The 27,158-nt window shown below is 44.4% G+C and overlaps 1 protein-coding gene across 1 annotated transcript in view; it reads left to right on the plus strand.

Moving 5' to 3' along the window:
• The window catches only part of LOC112254643 (testis-expressed protein 264 homolog), a 140,733-nt gene that overhangs the window by 21,825 nt on the left and 91,750 nt on the right, over nt 1-27,158 (plus strand). The window contains exon 2 of the mRNA XM_024427369.1: nt 10,416-10,637. Within this exon, the coding sequence (XP_024283137.1) occupies nt 10,416-10,637 (222 nt within the window). The remainder of the gene's footprint in view (nt 1-10,415; nt 10,638-27,158) is intronic.

A 27,158-nucleotide genomic window follows, 5' to 3' on the forward strand; every position in this document is an offset into this window, starting at 1 on the left:
TATATACAGTATTGCAACGATGTACAAATGTTTAAGGGTACACAAAGGAAAATGAATCGGCATAAATATGAGTTGTATTTTTCTATCCTCTTGTCTCTGTCAATATGTAAGTGCAGGTTGTGTAAACTCTGACAGTGAGTCATAGTCAAGGAACTTTGTGGTGAGGGCCTCTATGGAGAAATGGAAAAGCCTCAGTCCTGGTTGACTGGTGCATCTGCAGGGCAGAGTGAGGGAGAGATGCCAGTACCAGATCTAAAGCACAGCATAGCTATCATTACTACTGAACACAAGGCATTATACAGCAGCAACACACGAGCCCAGACTCACCTTCCCATGAGTTGATATTTGCTAGCTGAATGTGATTATAGCTGTTCTTTACATTCATTTCCATCTAATGACTGTAGGCTAATTCAAACACTGATGTAATGGTGGCCTTTTGTCATGATAAATCGTCTGCTCCTATGAACGTCATGTTGGTGCTCATGGTTCCTTTTCCATGGAAATGCCCAGTACTACTTCTGAGTTATACTGTTTACTTTCTATACTTGAGCTGCCAATGCCACTTCACCATATTCCTTCACCCAAATAAGGAACAATCCAAATTGTGCGTGAGGAGTTCCTGAAGGGGAAAAGCAATATTTGAAAAGGGGGGGGAGAGTGACATGCTGCTCGCTGTCTGTTTCCCTTGTGCATGAATATTTTAGTGAGTGTGTTTTGACAGGCTTTCCAACAGAGCTGTTTTAGTATGCATGTGGGGTGTGCAATTAATGTCTCCTCACAAGCGGAACAGATGAGAAGAGCGAGCGAGAGAAAAAAGTATGTTTCAACCCCACCAGCAGGGGAATGGAGTCTCAGTCCTCTCTGTCTGTCTTCCCTGGGGGAAAGGATGCCTGATAGATGCAGACGGAGCTGGAATTATCTTCTAACGAGCCTCAAACTCTCTCTTTTGCTTATGTTACAGTTTCAACACCATGTCTTACAGGTCTGCCAACCAACTGCCACTTAACTGAGGATGTTTGTCAATGGTTCTTTTGGTTAGAGACATTTCTTTACTGCTCCAATGTAATGCAGCAGCTGTCAGTCATAATATAGGTTAGCTTAAGCTCTATTAGTTGACCCCTCGTCAACCAGTGCATAAGCCTACTGTTTAGAAGTATTTCAGGCCTTATGTATTGGAAGATTTTAAGAGCAATATTTGAATGGTTATAAATGTGTTATTATGGCTGTTCATGTAAGGGCCTATAATTTACCACTAGATGGCAGTGATGACATGCCTGTAGCAGAGGGATCTTTTCTGGAGGGCACAAACACACACACTATTAGCATAACTAACAGGATTCCGGTAGCATATATGCATTGCTTAACCTAATATCAAAATAACATGCATCTTAATTTGACCTAGGTCTATAGCCAGTGTGTCCAATATGAATCTGCTGTGACTGGCATCCACACCTCTCTACGCCGGGGCATCATAGTCACAGACAGCACCCAGACAGCCAATTATCTTTAGGCCTGGTTGGCTCTTTGTCCTGGCTGCCCAGTGTTGGACAGGCGGCTGGTGTGTGTTTGCTTTAATTGGCTTAATGCTCTGATCTCATTACCACAAAGGCATGGGTGTCCTAACAGGGTTGCTGACAGTCACGGGTCAGGTCTCAGGTCAGTCTACCTCATAGCAGAGTGGACAGGTAGATATGTAGACCACAGTGATGTCATCGTTTCCTCCGCTTATTAGACTGTTTGAGTGGAGACACAGCAGGTCTATGGTGCTCTTTAGTGTGGTAATAGGGAGAGGTTCAGCGGAAAGCAGCCAGAGTCTACCTGTCTGATTCGATTGGCCAGAAGCATTAAGCCTACATGGGAAATGGCCTGGAATTAAAAGCTTGTTTCAAAGTTTATTCGCTACGTGTACAGGATAGAACCGGTGTAAAACTGTACAGTAAAATTCTTACCTTGAGAGCTTTTTCCAAACAATGCATTGATAGTAATAATAATAATATACACTGAACAAAAATATAAACACAACATGGAAAGTGTTGGTCCCATGTTTGAGTTTAAATAAAAGATTCCAGAAATGTTCCATATTCACAACCTTATTTCTCTCAAATTTTGTGCACAAATTTGTTAACATCCCTGTTAGTGAGCATTTCTCTTTACCAAGATAAATCCACCTGACAGGTGTGGCATATCAAGAAGCTGATTAAACAGCATGACCATTACACAGGTGGACCTTGTGCTGGGGACCATAGAAGGCCACTCTAAAATGTGTAGTTTTGTCAAACAACACAATGCCACAGATGTCTCAAGGTTTGAGGTAGCATGAAATTGGCATGCTGACTTCTGGAATATCCACCAGAGCTGTTGCCAGAGAATTTGATGTTAATTTCTCTACCATAAGCCAATGTCGTTTTAGAGAATTTGGCAGTACGTCCAACGGGCCTCACAACCGCAGACCACATGTAATCCAGGACCTCCACCTGCAGGATTGTCTGAGACCAGCCACAAGGACAGCTGATGAAACTGGGTTTGCACAAATGAAGAATTTCTACACAAACTGTCTCAGGGAAACTCATCTGTGTGCTCGTCGTCATCACCAGGGTCTTGACCTGACTGCAGTTCGATGTCGTAACCAACTTCAGTGGGAAAATGCTCACCTTCGATGTCACTGGGATGGTGGAGAAATGTGCTCTTCATGGATGAATCCCAGTTTCAACTGTACCGGGCAGATAGCAGACAACGTGTATGGCGTTGTGTGGGTGAGGAGTTTGCTGAGGTCAATGTTGTGAACAGAGTGCCCCATGGTGGCGGTGTGGTTATGGTATGGGCAGGCATAAGCTACTGACAACGAACACAATTGTATTTTATCGATGTGCATTCAAATTGCCAAAGATACCGTGACGAGGTCCCGAGGCCCATTGTCGTGCCATATATCCGCCGCCATCACCTCATGTTTCAGCATGATAATGCACAACCCCATGTACTCAATTCCTGGAAGTTGAACATGTCCTAGTTCTTACATGGCCTGTATACTCACCAGACATGTCACCCATTGAGCGCATCTACTCGCAACCCCTCATGCTGTAAACACAGTCCAATTTAAAGTGAATGGCACAGATCCATACAGTGCCTTGGGAAAGTGTTAAGACCCCTTGACTTTTTACACATTTTGTAACATTACAGCCTCATTTTAAAATAGATTTTAAAAAATAATCCTTAGCAATCTACACACAATACCCCCATAATGACAAAGAAAAAAATCTAAAATACCTTATTTACACAGTTATTGAGGCCCTTTTCCATGAGACTAGAAATTGTCCTCCGGTGCATCCTGTTTCTATTGATCATCATGTTTAACGACTTGATTGGAGTACACCTGTGGTAAATTTAAATAGATTAGATATGATAAATTAGATATGATTCGGAAACACACACCTGTCTATATAAGGTCCCACAGTTGACAGTGTATGTCAGAGCAAAAACCAAGCCATGAGGTCGAAGGAATTGTCCGTAGAGCTGTGATACAAGATTGTGTCAAGGTGCAGATCTGGGGAAGGGTACCAAAACATTTGTGCAGCATTGAAGGTCCCCAAGAACACAGTGGCCTCCATTCTTACATGGAAGAAGTTCAGAACCACCAAGACTCTTCCTAGAGCTGGCCACCCAGGCCAAACTGAGCAATCTGGGGGGAAGGGCCTTGGTCAGGGAGGTGACCAAGAACCAGAGTTCCTCTGTGGAGATGGGAGAACCTTCCCGAAGGACATCCATCTCTGCAGCACTCCACCAATCAGGCCTTTATGGTAGAGTGGCCAGACAGAAGCCACTCCTCAGTGAAAGGCACATGACAGCCCGAGTTTACCAAAAGGCACCTAAAGGACTCTCAGACCATGACAAACAAGATTCTCTGGTCTGATGAAACCAAGATTGAACTCTTTGGCCTGAATACCAAGCGTCACGTCTGGAGGAAACCTGGCACCATCCCTACGGTGAAGCATGGTGGTGGTGGCAGCATCATGCTGTGGGGATGTTTTTCAGCGGTAGGGACTGGGAGACTAGTCAGGATTGAGGGTAAGATGAGCGGAGGAAATTACAGAGATCCTTGATAAAAACCTGCTCCAGAGCGCTCAGGACCTCAGACTGGGGTTGAAGGTTCACCTTCCAACAGGACAACGACCCTAAGCACACAGCCAAGACAACGCAGGAGTTACTTCGGGACATGTCTCTGAATGTCCTTGAGTGGCCCAGCCAAAGCCCGGACTTGAACCCGATCTAACATCTCTGGAGAGACCTGAAAATAGCTGTGCAGCGACGCTCCCCATCCAGAATGGGAGAAACTCCCCAAACACAAGTGTGCCAAGTTTGTAGTGTCATATGAATAAGACTCTAGGCTGTTATCTCTGCTGAAGGTGCTTCAACAAAGTATTGAGTAAAGGGTCTGAATACATATGTAAATGTAATATTTCTGTTTTAAATTGTTATACATTTGCAAAAATTCAAAAAAACTTTTTTGCTTTGTCATTATGGGGTATTGTGTGTAGATGAGAACCCCCAGATTTAATCAATTTTAGAATAAGGCTGTAACATAACAAAATGTGGAAAAAGTCAAGGGGTCTGAATACCTTTCGAATGCACTTTAATAAATTGACCGTCTCGGCCTCAATTTTTAGCCAGTTTTCCGAACTACTTTTTGCTGTCCCTTTTAATTCGGCTATCTGATATCTGCAGTCTTTCCACTGTGAACCCCTATTAGTTTCAATCTCAGTCAGCCTGGGAATCTCTTGTCTTTGTCGTGGGCCTATTGGGGCGGGGGAGTTGGATTAATTGCTTCCAATCAGCTACCTTGACAACAATTGCAACCGACAGGCCGTCTCTCATCTCACACAAAATGGTGGGGAGAAAGACTTGATGTCTGGGTCTCTTTGACTGACTTTGTCATTCCTGTTCTCTCAATCTCCTCTCCTCACTGTCAGTGTCATTTGATTTTGATTTGCTCTCTGTGGATGGATGTCAAGTCTACTCCATAGCCCAATTCTTATTAGGCGAACACATGGAGAGAGTCGGACTTCACATAGGCTATACTACATGCCATGATTGTAAGGATCTATCAACTGTAGTAGTGCAGTGCAGCTTTGGTTCACAATCACACAGCCTCTAAGCTCCGTCCATCCCATCACAACAGTCAGTCAACACACATACTGCACTGTACTGGAGCCTGATCACACAAGATTTAAGGGGGCAGCAAATTTCAAAATATATGAGCGAACAAGCAATGTTTTATACTCTACTCTGAAGATGATGTCCCACGTCATTCTGTTTCTGTGGAACTTTTATCTTTTATCTGTTGGACTACACAAACTAACCAAGAAAGATGGAATTGAGAGGGCATTACTGTAGTTTGAAACCAGCAGTGCCAAATTAACCTAGAATGAGGACACTAACTGTGTCCCCACTACTGTGACAGGATGGGTGGTGAATCCTGCCACCAGAACCCGGAGAGGAGAGAAACCCACCCTACTGTGTGTTAGGCTGAGAGAAACTCAACTGTGTATACCTACCCTGTGTACTACTTCGGCATCAGTCAAGAGGTGCCGGTTTCCCATAGCCAGATTATGCCTAGTCCTGGATTATCAATATTTCTAAATGAAGAATTTCATTGTGATTTTTTTTGTCCAGGACTAGGCTTAATCTGGGAAACTGGTGTTGAGTGGACATCATGTAGGCTGCCCATAGACAGTGAGCTGATGATCCATTCTTTAACTGGCCTGTTAACCAAGGATTCGTCAGGAGACTAAATGACCCCACGCCACATTGCCAATCCAGACTAATATTTAGATTTGTAGTCTTGCCTGGCTGTTAAATTGTCATGTGTGATACTTGGCTAGGCAGAGTGCATGGGGCTCCATCATTATGTACATCTTTTCTCTTCTTGGACTGTAATACAAAGGTTTGGCTTCTCTCCTCCTAGCTGAAAAACAAGTATGTGTCTGTGCCCCCGCACTGTCCTCCCTAAAGCGCTAATGCTTTAGCGATGAGCCATTGGAAAATAGGCTGATTTTGAGAATAATTAATTCCTAGAAGTGATACCCGGGAGGGAAGAGCAGCAGAGAGACCGGGAGTGGGGAAGATGAGTGTAAATCCTCATTACATGTCTGCTAATAATGAATTACCTCTGCCAGCCATACCTTTTTATGGTTGGAGAGTCCTCATCTGTCAGAAAAGGCCCTCCTTTTGCTTTTCAAATGACTTTTCTTCCCAACAGCTCTCAGGAGACCTGGTTTATAGAGGAACTGGGGTGGAGAGAGAAGGAGAATCGCACCATTTGTGAGAGGATGCATCTGCATTAGGAAATAATGAGCATTCTAAAGCATGGGCAGGAGCATAAACAACGATTGTTAAAGTTGACTGGAGGGAAAATTGAGGGACCTCTGGCAGTTTGTGTAAACTCTAGCTATGTTTTTGGTGGTGTTGATGTGATGGAGCTTACACCGTGTGATGTGCTGAATTCGTTTTCTGAGGCTTGGCGATGCAACTTGACAACTACACGTCCAATTACGGCCCGGACAGCTCCACTGTCTTCCCATTAACCAACGAGCCAGTTGTTCGCCTGGGCCAATATCAGGGCACTGTCAACTCTCCTCAGCCTCTCCTTTGGATTGAAGCCAGCTCTGTGTTTCAGACCAACTGTTTTTTAAGGAGCTATGGTTGGCTTTGAGAACACAGCTCTCTGCATTGGACAAACTGTCTGGCAGAATTCTCCTAGTGCGTTACATTTCTGACATAAACCTAACTTTTATTTATATATTTTATATATATATACACACACACACACAGCTAGAAGAAGAGGAGGGCGCAAGAAGGATACTCAAATCTCCTAATTGCCTGTAGTCTCTCTGGGGTGTGTTATCTGTAGTGGAGGAGAGATGAAATCAAGTGTTGCTGATTGTGTTTGTGTCTGCCACTGTGTGTCTGCGTGTGTGTTGTCTGCGCATGCGCGCACAAGTGTGTTTGTGTGTGTCAGTTGCGGACTGTGTCGTTTTAAGATGAGGGAGGACGTAATTTCTTTTTAATAAGCATGGCCTTATTTCTATTACAGCATATTGGATGACTCGTTCATATTCCATTCACCCAGCTCTATGGAACATTGATAGATTTAGGCTACTACATGATACTAGAATTGTCCCTATACCCATCATGAGGTTGCAACAACCGAGCCTACGAATGAAAGTTTTCAACGTAGGTGCAACATTTGAGTAATCAAGGTGACAGTGATACATTCTATACCGCCTTGCACACTTTTGCCGGCATCTAGCTGATCTAGGATGTAATCATTACTCCAACAGTTGCAAATTAACTAATTTCTATTGGACAAATGCAGTTATGTTTATCCCTATTTGGTTCCGTTTGCTTCCATTTAAGAAATGTTTTTCAATTGAATCGCTGTCATGAATACACCCCTGATCACCCGCAAACACAGTTAATTTTCAAAGCAGCCACATACAAACAGTATGATCACTTTGCTCGTTGTATAATTCCTTCTCGCTTCTACGCGCTCTCCTCCTCTCACCTTATCCCCTCACCTGTGGACTTCATTGCACAACAAAACAGCTGTCTTTGACCAGGTGAAAAAACCTTTCCAAGCCAAACCTTCGTACCATAACTGCTACACTCAGCCTACATCATTGTCACTGTGAAAGTAAAGATTTTTTTTTTAGTCTCTTGCTTTTTCATGTTTGTAGAAATGTATTTGTTCAAAATTGTTCAAACTATTGTCTTTCTCCCTCTTGAGTCAACTACTCACCACATTTTCTTCACTGCAGTGCTAGCTAGCTGTATGCTAGCTTTATGCTTTCAGTACTAGATTAATTCTCTCTTCATTTGATTGGGCAGACATGTCAATTTATGCTGCAAGAGCTCTGATAGGTTGGAGGATGTCATAATTACTCTAAGTCTATGGAAGGGGGTGAGAACCATGAGACTCCTAGGTTTTGTATAAGTCAATGTACCCAGAGGAGGATGGAAACTGTCTTCTGGCTAAACCATGGTGCTATCCCGGAGAGTGCTGTTGAGGCTACTGTAAACCTTCATTGCCACTGCTACTGTAGACCTTCTTCGAAAGTGTGTTTTAATTATTGGGTGACGTGAATATATTTAGTATAGTTTTATCTAAAAAGGATAACTTTAAAAAAATGTTTCACTATTAAAAAAATATAAAATAATTCACTGAGGATGCTGCTTCTCTGAGGAGCCTCCACTGGTGGGTGTGTGGGCTGCGAGTGATAGCAGGAGCTCTAATTGATATCATTAGCGAGCGAGCGCTACATTTTGGTAACAAGCCTCTCGTCTATGAGCTTAGGGAGGGAAGGAAGGTAGGTAGTATCAAAAACCTAGGCAACAGTGACTAGGGTCTGGTTTCAGTGGCAAACTATTTTGGTATAGAAGAACTACATCACTGCCAACGCCACTACCTTATCCGCTTAAATGAAGCAGTAGCTAGCAACATGGAGAACACCGAGGTTGTTCTTAATGAGTGCACCTTCACTAAAACCACTGCAAACGTTGGTTTCCAATCGCCATGTTCTGCCTTGTGATTTGTTTGGAGAGTTGTCTGTCTGAAGAGGGCCCCTTATCAAAGTTGCCAAAAGAGACCGTCATTGAAACCAGACCCTAGTCACTGTTGACCAGGGTCGGGTTCTCGAGACTAAGTGAAAAAGGGAGAGATGGTTAAATGGTGGGACGAAGCCGTGGGAGGGCAGCGGCCATCTCTCCTTTTATTTAAAGGGATGTAGCTGTTTCTTATCATAGCCTGGCAGTATTGACCAGTCATTATACACAAGACCTGTTGACAACCAACACCTTTTATCATGCTCATGTAGGAAGGTGGGCGATACACGCAGCCAAGACAATATAACTTGTACATCGACAGCCTGGACAAAAGCAGCATCCACATGGGCCGTTTTTAGTGTTGATTGTGTACTAAGTCGCTAGGAACACAACCATTGTGATTATTTCTCATGCTTGCATGGCCCAGCCACTGGTCAGGAAGGCAATTAAAGGGATGTTTTGTTGGTTGGGGAGTAGACTATAGCCCATACCTAGAGACACTTGTGACTTTCTTCACCATTTTTTTATCTTACATTCTCCTGTACCAAGGCCCGGCTTCTTTATGGTATCAAAATGTTTATTCAAAAAAATGTAGTGGGCAGAGAGAAAGGAACAAGAGAGAGGAATTGTGGATGGTTAAATTATAAGATGTGTGTGGGGTTGTCAGGGATGTTGATGAAGAGCGCTAGATACCATCTGTGCCCCCGCGCCATGCCAGCATCCACAGGCGGGACCAATCACACCAAGGAAGACCGTCACAGGCCTACAGGAACAGCGCCCAGCCCAGAAGCCATGTCTCTGAGATCTGACCTCATGCCATTCTTATGTCACTGTACCACCAGCTACCAGACAGACTGCAGCAAGACTGGAGCCCAGTGTGATTGACAGCTTGCTGTCTGATGTCCACACGTACTTATGTTGAAAGATTCTCCCATTCCTTCTGTTGTTCTCTTGTACTAGCTGGTCTGATTGGAGGACTGGGAGGATGGATAGGGATTTCCACTGTGTACAAAACATTAGGAACACCTGCTCTTTCCATGACAAAGACTGACCAGGTGAATCCAGGTGAAAGCTATGATCCCTTATTGATGTCACTTGTTAATAAATCCACTTCAATCATTGTAAGACAAAGGGGAGAAGACGAGTTAAAGAAGGATTTTTAAGCCTTGAGAAAATTAAGACATGGATTGTGTTTGTGTACCATTAGAGTGAATGGGCAAAACAAAATATTATATTTTTAAATGTAGGATCTTATTTTGAGCCAGTTTGCTTCAGCAGGAAAATAATCCTGCAGCAACAGGAAATGTGAATTATAATGTTGATTATAATTAATGGACATTTATGTAGGGGTTGATACATTTTTCGTTAGAGCAAATCATGTTTGACATTTCAAGTGGAAATTACAAACTTTTAAAACTTTTTAAAACCTAAAATACACAAGTTTTCATTGTAGGATAATATTAAGCAATACAAAAGTGATTTAGTTAAGATCTTACATCTGTAGTAGGTGCCAGGTGCACCAGTTTGAGTGTGTCAAGAACTGCAACACTGCTGGGTTTTTCATGCTCAACAGTTTCCTGTGTGCACCAATGATGGTCCACCAACCAAAAGACATCCAGCCAACTCGACACAACTGTAGGAAGCATTGGAGTCAACATAGGCCAGCAAAAATGTTTTGTTCATACAGTGTATATGTTCTGAACTTAATATTTGACATGTGTTTTGGTCTCATTTTGGTGTCCATCTGTGCCCCCCCCCCCTGTTCATCTCAATATCTCTCTCTCACACACACACACACACACACACACACACACACACAGGTGCCCGATGACCAGTGTCGCTACATCATTGGCAGTATCCTGAGCGAGGGGGATGAAAAGCCTGACGAAGAGCTCCAGAAGCTGTATGAGAAGTTTGGCTTCAATGTGCTGTCCTTCCCTGAGGTGTCCCTGGCTGTGACCACCACCTTCCCCTCCACCACCCCCCTGTCCCACTGGCTGGCACCCTACAGAGTCTACCCCGAACTCCGCAACTACATCATGGTATGTACCATACATCATTAGAGGTTTCCTAGTCCTCTTTATTCCTATGTGGTACCAGAGAGGATGAAGTGAAGTGAGAGGGGTAACTGGGCCCAAAATGTGTTTTCTCCTGTTTTTGTTGTAGTTGTTTGCTCACCAAGCGAGGAGTTTTTGTACAGAGGTCAATGAGAGCTTGTCGAATGTGTTTATTTGCTACATGTGGCTTATTTGATCGGATAGAAGTTCCGTAATGCTTAGGTTGTTACGAGTATACTAATATTTAGAAGTAGGACACGTGACATCCTGGCAATTTAACAGTTGTGCCTGTTATCACAGTCGTATATGCCCTCTCATTGGCTAGAAGGGTGCCACCTAATCTTGCCGCCTCATGACTGCTTTCCATTTTTGAAGACATTTATTTTAATTGTTTGAGCGGGTGGTGGAGTATCTGGTCAATATAATGCATAATCTGTGGTGGTACATAAGGCTTACATCCGATTAGGCTGTTGTCACAAACTGTCGGCCTCTATTCTGTCTTTGTCAAAAGTCCTCCATGTTTGTGCTGTATATGTTCAAAATCCAATCAAATCAAATTTTATTGGTCACATACATATGGTTAGCAGATGTTAATGCGAGTGTAGCGAAATGCTTGTTCTTCTAGTTCCGACCGTGCAGTAATATCTAACAAGTAATCTAACAATTTCCCAACAGCTACCTTATATACACACAAGTGTAAACGAATTAATAAGAATATGTACATATAAATATATGGATGAGCGATGGCCGAACGGCATAGGCAAGATGCAGTAGATGGTATAGAGTACAGTGTATATACATATGAGATGAGTAATGTAGGGTATATTAACATTATATAAAGTGTCATTGTTTAAAGTGACTAGTGAAACATTTATTATTACATCCAATTTTTAATGATTAAAGTGGCTAGAGATTTGAGTCAGTATGTTTGCAGCAGCCACTCAATGTTAGTGGTGGCTGTTTAACAGTCTGATGGCCTTGAGATGGAAGCTGTTTTTCAGTCTCTCGGTCCCAGCTTTGATGCACCTGTACGGACCTCACCTTTTGGATGATAGCGGAGTGAGCAGGCAGTGGCTCGGGTGGTTGTTGTCCTTGATGATCTTTTTAGCCTTCCTGTGACATCGGGTGGTGTAGATGTCCTGGAGGGCAGGTAGTTTGCTCCCGGTGATGCGTTGTGCAGACCTCACTACCCTCTGGAGAGCCTTGCGGTTGTGGGCAGAGCTGTTCCCGTACCAGGCGGTGATGCAGCCCAAATCAAATCAAATCAAATTTTATTTGTCACATACACATGGTTAGCAGATGTTAATGCGAGTGTAGCGAAATGCTTGTGCTTCTAGTTCCGACAATGCAGTAATAACGAACAAGTAATCTAACTAACAATTCCAAAAAAACTACTGTCTTATAACACAGTGTAAGGGGATAAAGAATATGTACATAAGGATATATGAATGAGTGATGGTACAGAGCAGCATAGGCAAGATACAGTAGATGATATCGAGTACAGTATATACATATGAGATAAGTATGTAAACCAAGTGGCATAGTTAAAGTGGCTAGTGATACATGTATTACATAAGGATGCAGTCGATGATATAGAGTACAGTATCAACGTATGCATATGAGATGAATAATGTAGGGTAAGTAACATTATATAAGGTTGCATTGTTTAAAGTGGCTAGTGATATATTTACATCATTTCCCATCGATTCCCATGATTAAAGTGGCTGGAGTAGAGTCAGTGTCATTGACAGTGTGTTGGCAGTAGCCACTCAATGTTAGTGGTGGCTGTTTAACAGTCTGATGGCCTTGAGATAGAAGCTGTTTTTCAGTCTCTCGGTCCCAGCTTTGATGCACCTGTACTGACCTCGCCTTCTGGATGACAGCGGGGTGAACAGGCAGTGGCTCGGGTGGTTGATGTCCTTGATGATCTTTATGGCCTTCCTGTAGCATCGGGTGGTGTAGGTGTCCTGGAGGGCAGGTAGTTTGCCCCCGGTGATGCGTTGTGCAGACCTCACTACCCTCTGGAGAGCCTTACGGTTGAGGGCGGTGCAGTTGCCATACCAGGCGGTGATACAGCCCGCCAGGATGCTCTCGATTGTGCATCTGTAGAAGTTTGTGAGTGCTTTTGGTGACAAGCTGAATTTCTTCAGCCTCCTGAGGTTGAAGAGGCGCTGCTGCGCCTTCCTCACGATGCTGTCTGTGTGAGTGGACCAATTCAGTTTGTCTGTGATGTGTATGCCGAGGAACTTAAAACTTGCTACCCTCTCCACTACTGTTCCATCGATGTGGATGGGGGTGTTCCCTCTGCTGTTTCCTGAAGTCCACAATCATCTCCTTAGTTTTGTTGACGTTGAGTGTGAGGTTATTTTCCTGACACCACACTCCGAGGGCCCTCACCTCCTCCCTGTAGGCCGTCTCGTCGTTGTTGGTAATCAAGCCTACCACTGTTGTGTCGTCCTCAAACTTGATGATTGAGTTGGAGGCGTGCATGGCCACGCAGTCGTGGGTGAACAGGTAGTACAGGAGAGGGCTCAGAACGCACCCTTGTGGGGCCCCAGTGTTGAGGATCAGCGGGGAGGAGATGTTGTTGCCTACCCTCACCACCTGGGGGCGGCCCGTCAGGAAGTCCAGTACCCAGTTGCACAGGGCGGGGTCGAGACCCAGGGTCTCGAGCTTGATGACGAGCTTGGAGGGTACTATGGTGTTGAATGCCGAGCTGTAGTCGATGAACAGCATTCTCACATAGGTATTCCTCTTGTCCAGATGGGTTAGGGCAGTGTGCAGTGTGGTTGAGATTGCATCGTCTGTGGACCTATTTGGGCGGTAAGCAAATTGGAGTGGGTCAAGGGTGTCAGGTAGGGTGGAGGTGATGTGGTCCTTGACTAGTCTCTCAAAGCACTTCATGATGACGGATGTGAGTGCTACGGGGCGGTAGTCGTTTAGCTCAGTTACCTTAGCTTTCTTGGGAACAGGAACAATGGTGGCCCTCTTGAAGCATGGTATAGGGAACAGCAGACTGGTATAGGGCAAAACACGTTTAAATGTTATTAAGTCTGCCTGGGGCAGCAAGAAAAAGTTATTTAGTCTGCCTGGGATCCTGGTCCGTGACTGGGCTGTGTTTCTTCCTGTAGTCCGTGATTGACTGTAGACCCTGCCACATGCCTCTTGTGTCTGAGCCGTTGAATTGAGATTCTACTTTGTCTCTGTACTGGCGCTTAGCTTGTTTGATAGCCTTGCGGAGGGAATAGCTGCACTGTTTGTATTCAGTCATGTTACCAGACACCTTGCCCTGATTAAAAGCAGTGGTTCGTGCCTTCAGTTTCACACGAATGCTGCCATCAATCCACGGTTTCTGGTTAGGGAATGTTTTAATCGTTGCTATGGGAACGACATCTTCAACGCACGTTCTAATGAACTCGCACACCGTATCAGCGTATTCGTCAATGTTGTTGTCTGACGCAATACGAAACATCTCCCAGTCCACGTGATGGAAGCAGTCTTGGAGTGTGGAGTCAGCTTGGTCGGACCAGCGTTGGACAGACCTCAGCGTGGGAGCTTCTTGTTTTAGTTTCTGTCTGTAGGCAGGGATCAACAAAATGGAGTCGTGGTCAGCTTTTCCGAAAGGGGGCGGGGCAGGGCCTTATATGCGTCGCGGAAGTTAGAGTAACAATGATCCAGGGTCTTTCCACCCCTGGTTGCGCAATCGATATGCTGATAAAATTTAGGGAGTCTTGTTTTCAGATTAGCCTTGTTAAAATCCCCAGCTACAATGAATGCAGCCTCCGGATAAATCGTTTCCAGTTTGCAGAGAGTTAAATAAAGTTCGTTCAGAGCCATCGATGTGTCTGCTTGGGGGGATATATACGGCTGTGATTATAATCGAAGAGAATTCTCTTGGTAGATAATGCGGTCTACATTTGATTGTGAGGAATTCTAAATCAGGTGAACAGAAGGATTTGAGTTCCTGTATGTTTCTTTCATCACACCATATCACGTTGGCCATAAGGCATACGCCCCCCCCGTCTTCTTACCAGAAAGATGTTTGTTTCTGTCGGTGCGATGCGTGGAGAAACCCGCTGGCTGCACCGCTTCGGATTGCGTCTCTCCAGTTAGCCATGTTTCCGTGAAGCAGAGAACGTTACAGTCTCTGATGTCCCTCTGGAATGCTACCCTTGCTCGGATTTCATCAACCTTGTTGTCAAGAGACTGGACATTGGCAAGAAGAATGCTAGGGAGTGGTGCACGATGTGCCCGTCTCCGGAGTCTGACCAGAAGACCGCTTCGTTTCCCTCTTTTTCTGAGTCGTTTTTTTTTTTGGTCGCTGCATGTGATCCACTCGGTTACACTGGTTGTAAGGCAGAACACAGGATCCGCATCGCGAAAAACATATTCTTGGTCGTACTGATGGTGAGTTGACGCTGATCTTATATTCAGTAGTTCTTCTCGGCTGTATGTAATGAAACCTAAGATGACCTGGGGTACTAGTGTAAGAAATAACACGTAAAAAAACAAAAAACTGCATAGTTTCCTAGGAACGCGAAGCGAGGCGGCCATCTCTGTCGGCGCCGGAAGTACTATCGGCGCCGGAAGTCTCCACGATCAGGAGAGGGCTGAGAACGCACCGTTGTGGGGCCCCAGTGTTGAAGATCAGCAGGGTGGAGATGTTGTTTCCTACCCTCACCACCTGGGGTGGCCCATCAAAGTCCAGGACCCAATTGCACAGGTCGGGGTCGAGACCCAGGGTCTCCAGCTTAATGACGAGTTTGGAGGTTACTATGGTGTTAAATGCTGAGCTGTAGTCTATGAACAGCATTCTTACATAGGTGTTCCTCATGTCCAGATGGGTTAGGGCAGTGTGATTGCGATTGAGTCATCTGTGGACCTATTGGGGCGGTAAGCATATTGGAGTGTGTATAGGGTGTCAGGTAGGGTCCTTGACTAGTCTCTCAAAGCACTTTATGATGACGGAAGTGAGTGCTACGGGGCGATAGTTGTTTAGCTCAGTTACCTTAGCTTTCTTGGGAACAGGAACCATGGTGGCCCTCCTGAAGCATGTGGGGACAGCAGACTGGGATAGGGATTGATTGAATATGTCCTTAAACACACCAGCCAGCTGGTCTGCGCATGCTCTGAGTATTCGGCTAGGGATGCCGTCTGGGCCGGCAGCCTTGCGTGGGTTTTCCTCACGTTGGCTGCGGTAAAGGAGAGTTTTGGTAGCCGGCCGTGTCGGTGGCACTGTAGTGTCCTTAAAGCAAGCAAAGAAGTTGTTTAGTTTGTCTGGGAGCAAGACATCGGGGTCCGCAACGGGGCTGGTTTTATTTTTGTAGTCCGTGATTGACTGTAGACCGTGCCACATACCTCTCGTGTCTGAGCCGTTGAATTGCGACTCTACTTTGTCTCTATACTGACACTTAGCTAGTTTGATTGCCTTGCGGAGAGAATAGCTACACTATTTGTATGCGGTCATGTTTCCGGTCGACTTGCCCTGATTAAAAGCAGTGGTTCCCGCTTTCAGTTTTGCGCGAATGCTTCCACCAATCCACGGTTTCTGGTTGGGGAAGGTTTTAAGTCACCGTGGGTACAACATCACCGATGCACTTGCTAATAAACTCGCTCACCGAATCAGCGTATACATCAATTTTGTTTTTCGAATCTATCTGGAACATATCCCAGTCCACGTGATCAAAGCAATCTTGAAGTGTGGAATCAGATTGGTCGGACGAGCGTTGAACAGACCTGAGCACAGGTGTTTTAGTTTCTGTCTATAGGCTGTGAGCCTATATGATTATGATTATTATTATGATTATAATCGAAGAGAATTCTCTTGGTAGATAATGCGCTCGGCATTTGATTGTAAGGAATTCTAGGTCAGGTGAACAAAAGGACTTGAGTTCCTGTATGTTGTTGTGATCACACCACAACTCGTTAATCATAAGGCATACACCCCCACCCTTCTTCTTACCAGAGAGATGTTTGTTTCTATCTGCGCGGTGCGTGAAGAAACCAGGTGGCTGTACCGACTCCAATAGCATGTCTCGAGTGAGCCATGTTTCCGTGAAACAGAGAATGTTACAATTTCTGACGTCTCTCTGGAAGGCAACCCTTGCTTGGATTTTGTCTGACCAGCCTGACCAGAAGACCGCTCCGTCTGCCCCTTCTACGGCGCCGTTTTTTTGGGTCGCCTGCTGGGATCCGATCCATTGTCCTGGGTGGTGAACCAAACAGAGGATCCGCTTCTGGAAAGTCGTATTCCTGGTCGTAATGTTGGTAAGTTGCTTTTATGTCCAATAGTTACTGTATGTAATAAGATTTCCTGGGGTAACAGTGTAAGAAATGATACATACATTATTTATTTATCACATAAGAACGCAAAGCGAGGCACCCATCTATGTCGGCGCTGGATGTTATGTTGTTTAATTCATCACGCTAGACAGAGGAGCTCTTTATAGTTGATTAAGAATTAATTTAAGGTAGGTGTTGGTCCCTGGGCCCATATACTGAGCCTCCATGTCCTCAGGCCTGGCTCCAGAAAAGCTATTGACATTTACTGATGACATTTACACACATGGATTCATTCAGGGGCATCCCTCTGCATGCATAATGCCCTGGATGTGATATGATTTCTGTCTGTGTCTGTCTGTCTGTGTCTGTCTGTCTCTGTCTCTCTCTATCTGTTTGACCCACTGTGATATGCTGTGCTGTCTGTCTGTTAGACCCACTGTGATGTGCTGTCTGTCTGTCTGTTAGACCCACTGAGATGTGCTGTATGTCTTTCTGTTAGACCCACTGTGATGTGCTGTATGTCTTTCTGTTAGACCCACTGTGATGTGCTGTCTGTCTGTCTGTTAGACCCACTGTGCTGTCTGTCTGTCTGTTAGACCCACTGTGCTGTCTGTCTGTCTGTTAGACCCACTGTGATATGCTGTGCTGTCTGTCTGTCTGTCTGTCTCTGTCTGTCTGTCTGTCTGTTAGACCCACTGTGATGTGCTGTCTGTCTTTCTGTTAGACCCACTGTGATGTGCTGTCTGTCTGACCCACTGTGATGTGCTGTCTGTCTGTTAGACCCACTGTGATGTGCTGTCTGTCTGTGGGTTAGACCCACTGTGATGTGCTGTCTGTCTGTGGGTTAGACCCACTGTGATGTGCTGTCTCTGTCTGTTAGACCCACTGTGATATGCTGTCTCTGTCTGTTAGACCCACTGTGATGTGCTCTCTGTCTGTTAGACCCACTGTGATGTGCTGTCTGTCTGTGGGTTATGTGATGTGCTCTCTGTCTGTTAGACCCACTGTGATGTGCTGTCTGTCTGTGGGTTAGACACACTGTGATGTGCTGTCTGTCTGTGGGTTAGACACACTGTGATGTGCTGTCTGTCTGTGGGTTAGACACACTGTGATGTGCTGTCTGTCTGTCTGTGGTCAAATATGTAAAAAAATAAAATAAAAAAAACTGAGTTGCAGGGTCTTTTGATTTAGGATTATATGAAGGTAGAGTGGCCCACCGACACCATCTGTATGTGTGTCACCGGCGCCTTGCTCCCATACAAGCTAAACACCTTCACCCACTTCAAGGAAAATATAAGTGCCGCCGTCACTGGCCACCTCCGCAAACGAGGGCTGTGAGGTCTCGTTCTCAGTGGTCAACGTGAGTAACATATTTAAGCATGTTAACCCTCGCAAGGCTGCCGGCCCAGACGGCATCCCAAGTAGCGTCCTCAGAGTATGTGCAGACCAGCTGGCTGGAGTGTTTACGGACAAATGTTATCTCTCCATATCACAGTCTGTTGTTCCCACTTGCTTCAAGATGTCCACCATTGTTCCTGTACCTAAGAAAGTGAAGGTAACTGGACTAAATGACTATCGCCCCGTAGCACTCACTTCTGTCATCATGATGTGCTTTGAGAGGCTAGTTAAGGATCATATTACCTGGACCTTACCCGACACCGTAGACACACTACAATTTGCATACAGTCACAACAGATCCACGGATGATTCAATTGCCATCACACTGCCCTATCCCGTCTGGACACGAGAAATACCTCATGTAAGAATGCTGTTCATTTACTACAGCTCAGCCCTTCAACACCTTAGTACCCTCCAAGTTCATTACTAAGCTCAGGGCCCTGGGTTTGAACCCCAACCTGTGCAACTTGGTCCTGGACTTCCTGACAGGCCAAACTCAAGTGGTGAAGGTAGACAACAACACATCCGCTACGCTGAACCTCAACACGGGGGCTCCACAGGGGTGTGTGCTCAGCCCCCTCATGTTGTCCCTGTTCAGTCATGAGTGGCGACACACGTCTCCAACTCAATCATCAAGTTTGCAGATGATTGCAACAGTGGTAGGCCTGATTACCAACAATGACGAGACAGCCTACAGGGAGGAGGTGAGGGCCCTGACAGAGTGGTGCCAAGAAAATAACCTGTTCCTCAACGTCAACCAAACGAAGGAGCTAATTGTGGACTTCAGGAGACAGCAGAGCGAGCATAACCCCATCCACATCGATGGGGCCGCAGCGGAGAGGGTAAAAATATGAATGTTTATCATCGTGCACATCACTGACAACCTGAAACGGTCCTTCTGCAACAGTGCCTCTTCAACCTCAGGAGGCTGAAGAAATGTGGCTTGTCCCCGAAGACCCTCACGGACTTCTACAGATGCACCGACGCTGTATCACCGCCTGGTATGGCAATTGCACCGTTCACAACAGCAAGGCTCTCCAGAGGGTCAGCCCAACCCTGCCTGCCCTCCAGGACATCTAGAGCACACGGTGTCACAGGAAGGCCAAGAAGATCATCAAGGACCTCAGCCACCCGAGCCATGGCCTGTTTACCCCGCTACGATCTAGAAGATCATCAAGGACCTCAGCCACCCGAGCCATGGCCTGTTTACCCCGCTACAATCTAGAAGATCATCAAGGACCTCAGCCACCCGAGCCATGGCCTGTTTACCCCGCTACCATCTAGAAGGCGGAGACAGTACAGGGACCGAGAGACTGAAAACCGCTTCTATCTCCATGCCATCAGATTGTTAAATAGTTACCACTAGCTGGCCTCCGCCCAGTACCCTGCCCTGAATTTAGTCACTGTTACAAGCCGGCTACAACCTGGTACTCTACCCTGCACCTCAGAGACTGCTGCCCTATGTACATAGTAATTGAACACTGGTCACTAATAATCTTGACACACTTTTTTACCCACTTCATATGTATATACTGAATTCTAGTCAAGACTCATCCTATATAACTACTACACACCTTTTCTATTCACATACTGCCCATACTATACACACCATCCTAGACATATATATTTATATTCCACTCTGACATTGTTCATTCTGATATTTCTTAATTTCTTATTTTTGGGATTTTTGTGTATTGTAATACAAATTATCATATGCATTTTGCTGCACTTGTGGTAATATATGCAAAATACTGTATGTGTATGCGACCAATAGAAACATTTTATTTGATGGAATCACGAATGCAATAGTCAGAGGAGTTGGCTCAAGCACATACAGATCTGGGACCAGGCAATACAATTTACATCTGGTTGTGTGGGTTTCTCTATAAACTGTTTATTAGTTGAGAAGTATTTTTAGGCTGACGCTGGCCATGTTTGTGCTGACAGTTGCTAAGGTACTGCCAACAGTGCTAGTGTGGCATGGGAGTGGCACTTTGGTCTGTTGAGCCCTCCATCTGTTGTAGAGGTGTGTTGGCGGGCACAGAGAAGGAGGCAAGAGAGCAACACACAACTGAGTCTCTGCCCACTGCTCACTGCCCTGATACAGCCCTGCCAGCACATGCAGACAATTACTCAAAAGCTTGAGTGGGTTTTACTGTTGACATGGCATTATGGATGGCATTCAGCACCATGCAAGACCACAATAAAACCTTAACTCAGAATTACATTATGTTATGAGAATTTTGTTATCAATGTTCATGAACTTCAATTAATCTACTGAATCTGCAACCCAGAGTTTGTAAGATTCTGGTTGAATGAAACAGACGAGTCCCAGCTTACAAAAGTCAGTGTTTATTCACGAGAACGTTCTAACATCACAAATGCAAACCCAGTCTTTATAACAAACACGTTCAAATCTTAAGCTACGCCTTTCTTAGACAGTCTGTGTTTTTCCACTACACAGATACATTGTTTAATCTGCAACATGTTTCATAATTTTCTGCAAGCCTAGCAGTTTCTCCCCTCCACGGGTGGAGACAGAAGGTCCTGTAAAGAACACAGTAGTACAGCTTGTCTGTCGATAGCTCCTCTTATCATTTGTTTCACACTTGCACCCTGCTTACATACTAAAAAGGAACAAAAGGTCCTTGTTCTAATTCTGACTAAAACTACACACATCATCAGATTATAGTTTTATGATTGTAATACATTTCATACAATTATATGGTTTCAGAGTGGAATTATTTAATCATTATCTTTAGACAAATTATTTTATCACATTATGACGTCTGTTGAAGGCTAACGGTAGCCTTTCGCCTTGGTGTTCCATGACTAAGGGACCTACTACACCAAGTGGAAGCAGATCAGCAATAATAATCTAGCCATCAAACCCAGTAATAATCTCACACCACATTACTCCTGTCTTCTGTTACATAACCATGGACAGGCTATGTGTCTGCTAGCCTGCCTATAGCTGATGTCAGGGTGGTGGAAACAGCATCATGTCCTACTCAGGGCAGAGAAAGGCCCATAACGTGGTGTGTCCGAGTCCACCAGCTGACAATGACTTGACCTGGGTGCTGTGGCCGATCATTAAACCCCCTGCTCCCGTCTCTGTCTGTCCATGAACTGTTAACATCCTTAGCCTGAGGAATCAATGTGAGTGAGGTCCGGGCTGTGTGTTAGTGGGGTTAGTGCTGTCAGTGGTATGCATGTGGGCCACAGCTAGGCTAAGGAATAATGGAGGGTAATGTTGAGAGGGCTGGTGTGAGGCTGGAGTTTAGATTAGGAGTAGGGCTGTGGTTGGGCATATGAATAATTGAGCATGGTGGGGAGGAGAGAGGGGGGAGCCTCCAGTGACAGTTCTTACTTTAGTACTACACTCTGTCCCACTCTGCTACAGTCTTTACTGCCAGAAGGCAGGCTGGTGGTGGGAGCCTAGCTTCTTTACGGCCCCGTCATATCTCTTAAAGGCAGGTGAAATCAGTGGTTTTAGCACAAGGCTTTCTGGCATTAGCAAGCCTGACTATGAAACAGAGGGTTAAGTGGGTGGTCTGGCAAAGTGGGTTTCATGCATTCTGCCACACTCAAGTACATGTGTTTTCTCCCACTGGCCATATGCTCAGCCTGCCTGTCTCCTAGGGCCCTGGCCCCACTCTAGGCTCTATCGGCTCCAGGCTCCCAGAGACCAGGCTACAGGCTGTCAGAAAAGCCGGTTAATTACAGAGCTGCTCCCGTCTCCCCCTGGAGCTCTCTCACTCCACAGTTCAATAGCCCCCCTGTTCTCTAGTTTAGCTCTCCTAATCTCTCACCCACCTACTCTGGCAGGAAGCAAGCTGCCTCACAGACACTCTGAAATACACAACAGCACGTCAGACAACACAGTCAAACTCCTTACATTTCACATTTTCGATTTATTCAATGATTTTACAAAGACAAATGGATTATTTTCTGTGTGGGCATGTGTATGCGTTTCTGTCACTGTTTTGGTGTGTGTGCCTGTGCCTTTGCAGCATTCAATGTAAAAACAGCAGAGCGTGGGTATGTACAGTGCCTTGCGAAAGTATTCGGCCCCCTTGAACTTTGCGAACTTTTGCAACATTTCAGGCTTCAAACATAAAGATATAAATCTCTCGATGTGCAAAACTGATAGAGACATACCCCAAGCGACTTACAGCTGTAATCGCAGCAAAAGGTGGTGCTACAAAGTATTAACTTAAGGGGGCTGAATAATTTTGCGCGCCCAATTTTTCAGTTTTTGATTTGTTAAAAAAGTTTGAAATATCCAATAAATGTCGTTCCACTTCATGATTGTGTCCCACTTGTTGTTGATTCTTCACAAAAAAAATACAGTTTTCTATCTTTGTTTGAAGCCTGAAATGTGGCAAAAGGTCGCAAAGTTCAAGGGGGCCGAATATTTTCGCAAGGCACTGTATGTGGACTGTGTGAGCAGAGCTTGATGGTGAAAGGAAATAAATTAGGGGAAAAAGCAGGAACAGACATACTATATTAAGGGGATTGCAGTGGGCTCTGCCTGATCTTTGATCTCTGTTTTGCCTTGGCTTAGATGACATGACACATTTTGTCAATGTGTGTTCTTATCTTGTGGATTCAAGTGGTTGCTATTGGCCTTGACCTTTTAAGGAAACGGATACACGTTTTCTAAGATGTTACTGGAACTGCCAGAGCAGAGTAGAAACAACCATGCGATCAATCAGTGGGCTGCTGCTTTTATTGCTTTGTTTTACCTTCTACATAGAACTGTAGGATATTAATTGTATCACCTTGTGGTTGCAGGACATTTCCTGCACAGTACGACATGGAAACTTGTAGTATATTCACGGTTATAAAGGCTTCTAAAGTTTGTAATTTTCTCTTTAAAATGTCAGACTTAATTTGCCCTAAAAGATAGTATCCCCTACAAAATGTGCCATGAATTATAATCAACACAATAATTCACATTTCCTGTTGTGAGAAACTGGTCAAATTAAGATCATGCATCTCTACACTATATTACTGGAGGAGCAACAGAATGGGAAACATGGAAAATTACAGCCAAGAATGTATGTAATATTGAAGCTCCAGCGTGTATGTGATTTTATGCAATACTTTCCTGGATGACAGACTGTTCCTGCGTCATTGGCTCGCCAAGACAGCAACAAGTTGGCACCCAAGGCTAATTCACTATATGACTGTTCCCCATGGCCATGATGTTGCAGTGTAGTTTAGTCAAGAACATAGGTAGGGTCCAGAGTTTCTCCTGATCAGGACACAACTCCTGGCCCTAGCGTTTAGTTTGGTGGATTGTTGCATTAATAGATGATATAGAGGTGACCCTTCTTCTCTCTGTTCTCTCCTGAATGGTGGCACCTTCCCAGTTTGCTCCAGCACCCTGAGAGCTCCAGTCCTGTCATGGTGAATTCACCTGCTGCTCTTCTTAATATTCTTTTGATGTTATTATTTGTTGAATTAAACATAGAAAATTGCTTATGCTTGTCCACAGCATCCATATTTAATGTCCTGGCCTGATGAGTGTAGCTGGAGCTGGAACCGAGAGGATTTCAGGTGTATTCACCTAGAAAACCACAACATCCAAATCAGCTACCACTCACTGTGAAGTTCGCTTCTAGCCAGCTATCCAGCGCTGTGAGGAAGCGTGTTTTGAACGTGTTCATGTGTGATGCCTATCCTTTTACTGAAGTGAGGCTGTTCGCTGATGCCGTAATGATCAGCCAAATGGATTTCAAAGTATGTTTCGGCAAGTGTTTGTATTCCTGGTCGTAGTGATTGTCAGGGTGTGGGGTCTGATATTGTCACAGTTGTTCTTACATTGTTACTGTATTCCCCTTCCTACTATTACACATGTCTGTCTGTCTGTCTCACCACTGTGCCAGCTAAGAGCCTGTTTGGGGGGACTCTAGTGTTTTGCATTTACAGATACCCCTTTACCATCATAGTTATTACATGCATGATAGGTTTAGAGCAAGGATAGCGTCAGCAATTCTCTGCACCCGTCATATGTACACACTAACACACATTCTCAAACTCTGACACACACACACGCATGCACACGTGTCCACACTATATGAAATACTTACATAGAAAGCCATAGAACGTGCGCCAATGAATGACATCTCCCAGTCCATATGCTCTTACAGATGAAGAGTTCCCTCTCTGTATCCTACTTTCTACTGAATTAGTGGACGACAACATGGGTCCTGAATACCTCGCCTCATATTGATAACCAGACTGTTATTGACTGAGTAATAAGAATGATCTCTCAAAGACAGGGCTCCAGCTGGAAAGACATAGGCCTACCTATTTATGTTTTAGTTGTCCTCCTCCCTTAGTCACAGAAATGACTGTTTATATTAGTAACAGTCTGTGGTCATACATATCTCCTGTAAGGCTCTCAGGATGTTTTGGCCCCAAAGGAGGGATGTACACTCAGTGTGCAACCGGCTGACCCATTGTACTCAATGACAATACGATAGGTCTAACATTACTAGTGTGCATGTGTACGTGTGTATGCGAGTGTGTTGGCATGCAGTTTGGCCAGAGCTACAGTTGAAGTCGGAAGTTTACATACACTTAGGTAGGAGTGATTTAAAACTTGTTTTTCAACCACTCCACATTCTTGTTAACAAACTATAGTTTTGGAAAGTCGGTTAGGACATCTACTTTGTGCCAAGTAATTTTTCCAACAATTGTTTACAGATAGATTATATCACTGTATCACAATTCCAGTGGGTCAGACATTTACATACACTAAGTTGACTGTGCCTTTAAACAGCTTGGAAAAATCCAGAACATTTCATCATGGCTTTAGAAGCTTCTGATAGGCTAATTTGATGTCATTTGAGTCAATTGGAGGTGTAGATGGATTGCAAGGCCTACCTTCAAACTCAGTGCCTCTTTGCTTGACATCATGGGAAAACAAAAGAAATCAGCCAAGACTTAAGAAAAAAATTGTAGACCTCCACTAGTCTTGTTAATCCTTGGGAGCAATTTCCAAACGCCTGAAGGTACCACCTTCATCTGTACAAACAATAGTATGGAAGTATAAACACCATGAGACCACGCAGCCGTCATACCGCTCAGGAAGGAGACGATATTCTGTCTCCTAGAGATGATTGTACTTTTATGCGAAAAGTGCAAATCAATCCCAGGACAACAGCAAAGGACCTTGTGAAGATGCTGGAGGAAACAGGTACAAATGTATCTATATCCACATTAAAACAAGACCTATTTCGACATAACCTGAAAGGCCGCTCAACAAGGAAGAAGCCACTGCTCCAAAACCTCCATAAAAAAGCCAGACTATGGTTTGCAACTGCACATGGGGACAAAGATCGTACTTTTTTGAGAAATGTCCTCTGGTCTGATGAAACAAAAATAGTAACTGTTTGGCCATAATGACCATTGTTATGTTTAAGGACAGCAAAGTCAAGGTATTGGAGTGGCCATCACAAAGCCCTGACCTCAATCCCATCGAAAATTTGTGGGCAGAACTGAAAAAGTGTGTGCGAGCAAGGAGGCCTACAAACCTGACTCAGTTACACCAGTTGTAGCAAGAGGAATGGGCCAAAATTCACTCAATTTATTGTGTGAAGCTTGTGGAAGTCTTCGCTAAATGTTTGACCCAAGTTAAGCAAATTGAAAGGCAATGTTACCAAATACTAATTGGGTGTATGTAAACTTCTGACCCACTGGGAATGTGATGAAATAAATAAAAGCTTAAATAAATAATTCTCTCTACTATTATTCTGACATTTCACATTCTTAAAATAAAGTGGTGATCCTAACTGACCTAAGAAATGGTAATTTACTAGGATTAAATGTCAGGAATTGTGAAAATCTGAGTTTAAACGTATTTGGCTAAGGTGTATGTAAACTTCTGACCTCAACTGTAGATGGGCTTCCTTCATTATTAATGCTGTCATTCTTTCTATTACACTTAGATTTGTTAACACAAGGCCTGTGTCCTTAGGGTGACTCAGAGCTTATGGCCTTTCTTAGACTCCACCCTGCCTAGAACCATCACCAGACCTTATAGTTTCTATATACAAATCAAATCAAATCAAATCAAATTTTATTTGTCACATACACATGGTTAGCAGATGTTAATGCGAGTGTAGCGAAATGCTTGTGCTTCTAGTTCCGACAATGCAGTAATAACGAACAAGTAATCTAACTAACAATTCCAAAAAACTACTGTCTTATACACAGTGTAAGGGGATAAAGAATATGTACATAAGGATATATGAATGAGTGATGGTACAGAGCAGCATAGGCAAGATACAGTAGATGATATCGAGTACAGTATATACATATGAGATGAGTGTGTAAACCAAGTGGCATAGTTAAAGTGGCTAGTGATACATGTATTACATAAGGATGCAGTCGATGATATAGAGTACAGTATATACGTATGCATATGAGATGAATAATGTAGGGTAAGTAACATTTATATAAGGTAGCATTGTTTAAAGTGGCTAGTGATATATTTACATCATTTCCCATCAATTCCCATTATTAAAGTGGCTGGAGTTGAGTCAGTGTCATTGACAGTGTGTTGACAGCAGCCACTCAATGTTAGTGGTGGCTGTTTAACAGTCTGATGACCTTGAGATAGAAGCTGTTTTTCAGTCTCTCGGTCCCAGCTTTGATGCACCTGTACTAACCTCGCCTTCTGGATGACAGCGGGGTGAACAGGCAGTGGCTCGGGTGGTTGTTGTCCTTGATGATCTTTATGGCCTTCCTGTAGCATCGGGTGGTGTAGGTGTCCTGGAGGGCAGGTAGTTTGCCCCGGTGATGCGTTGTGCA

Source organism: Oncorhynchus tshawytscha, linkage group LG07, assembly GCF_018296145.1.
Source record: "Oncorhynchus tshawytscha isolate Ot180627B linkage group LG07, Otsh_v2.0, whole genome shotgun sequence".
NCBI lineage: Eukaryota > Metazoa > Chordata > Actinopteri > Salmoniformes > Salmonidae > Oncorhynchus > Oncorhynchus tshawytscha.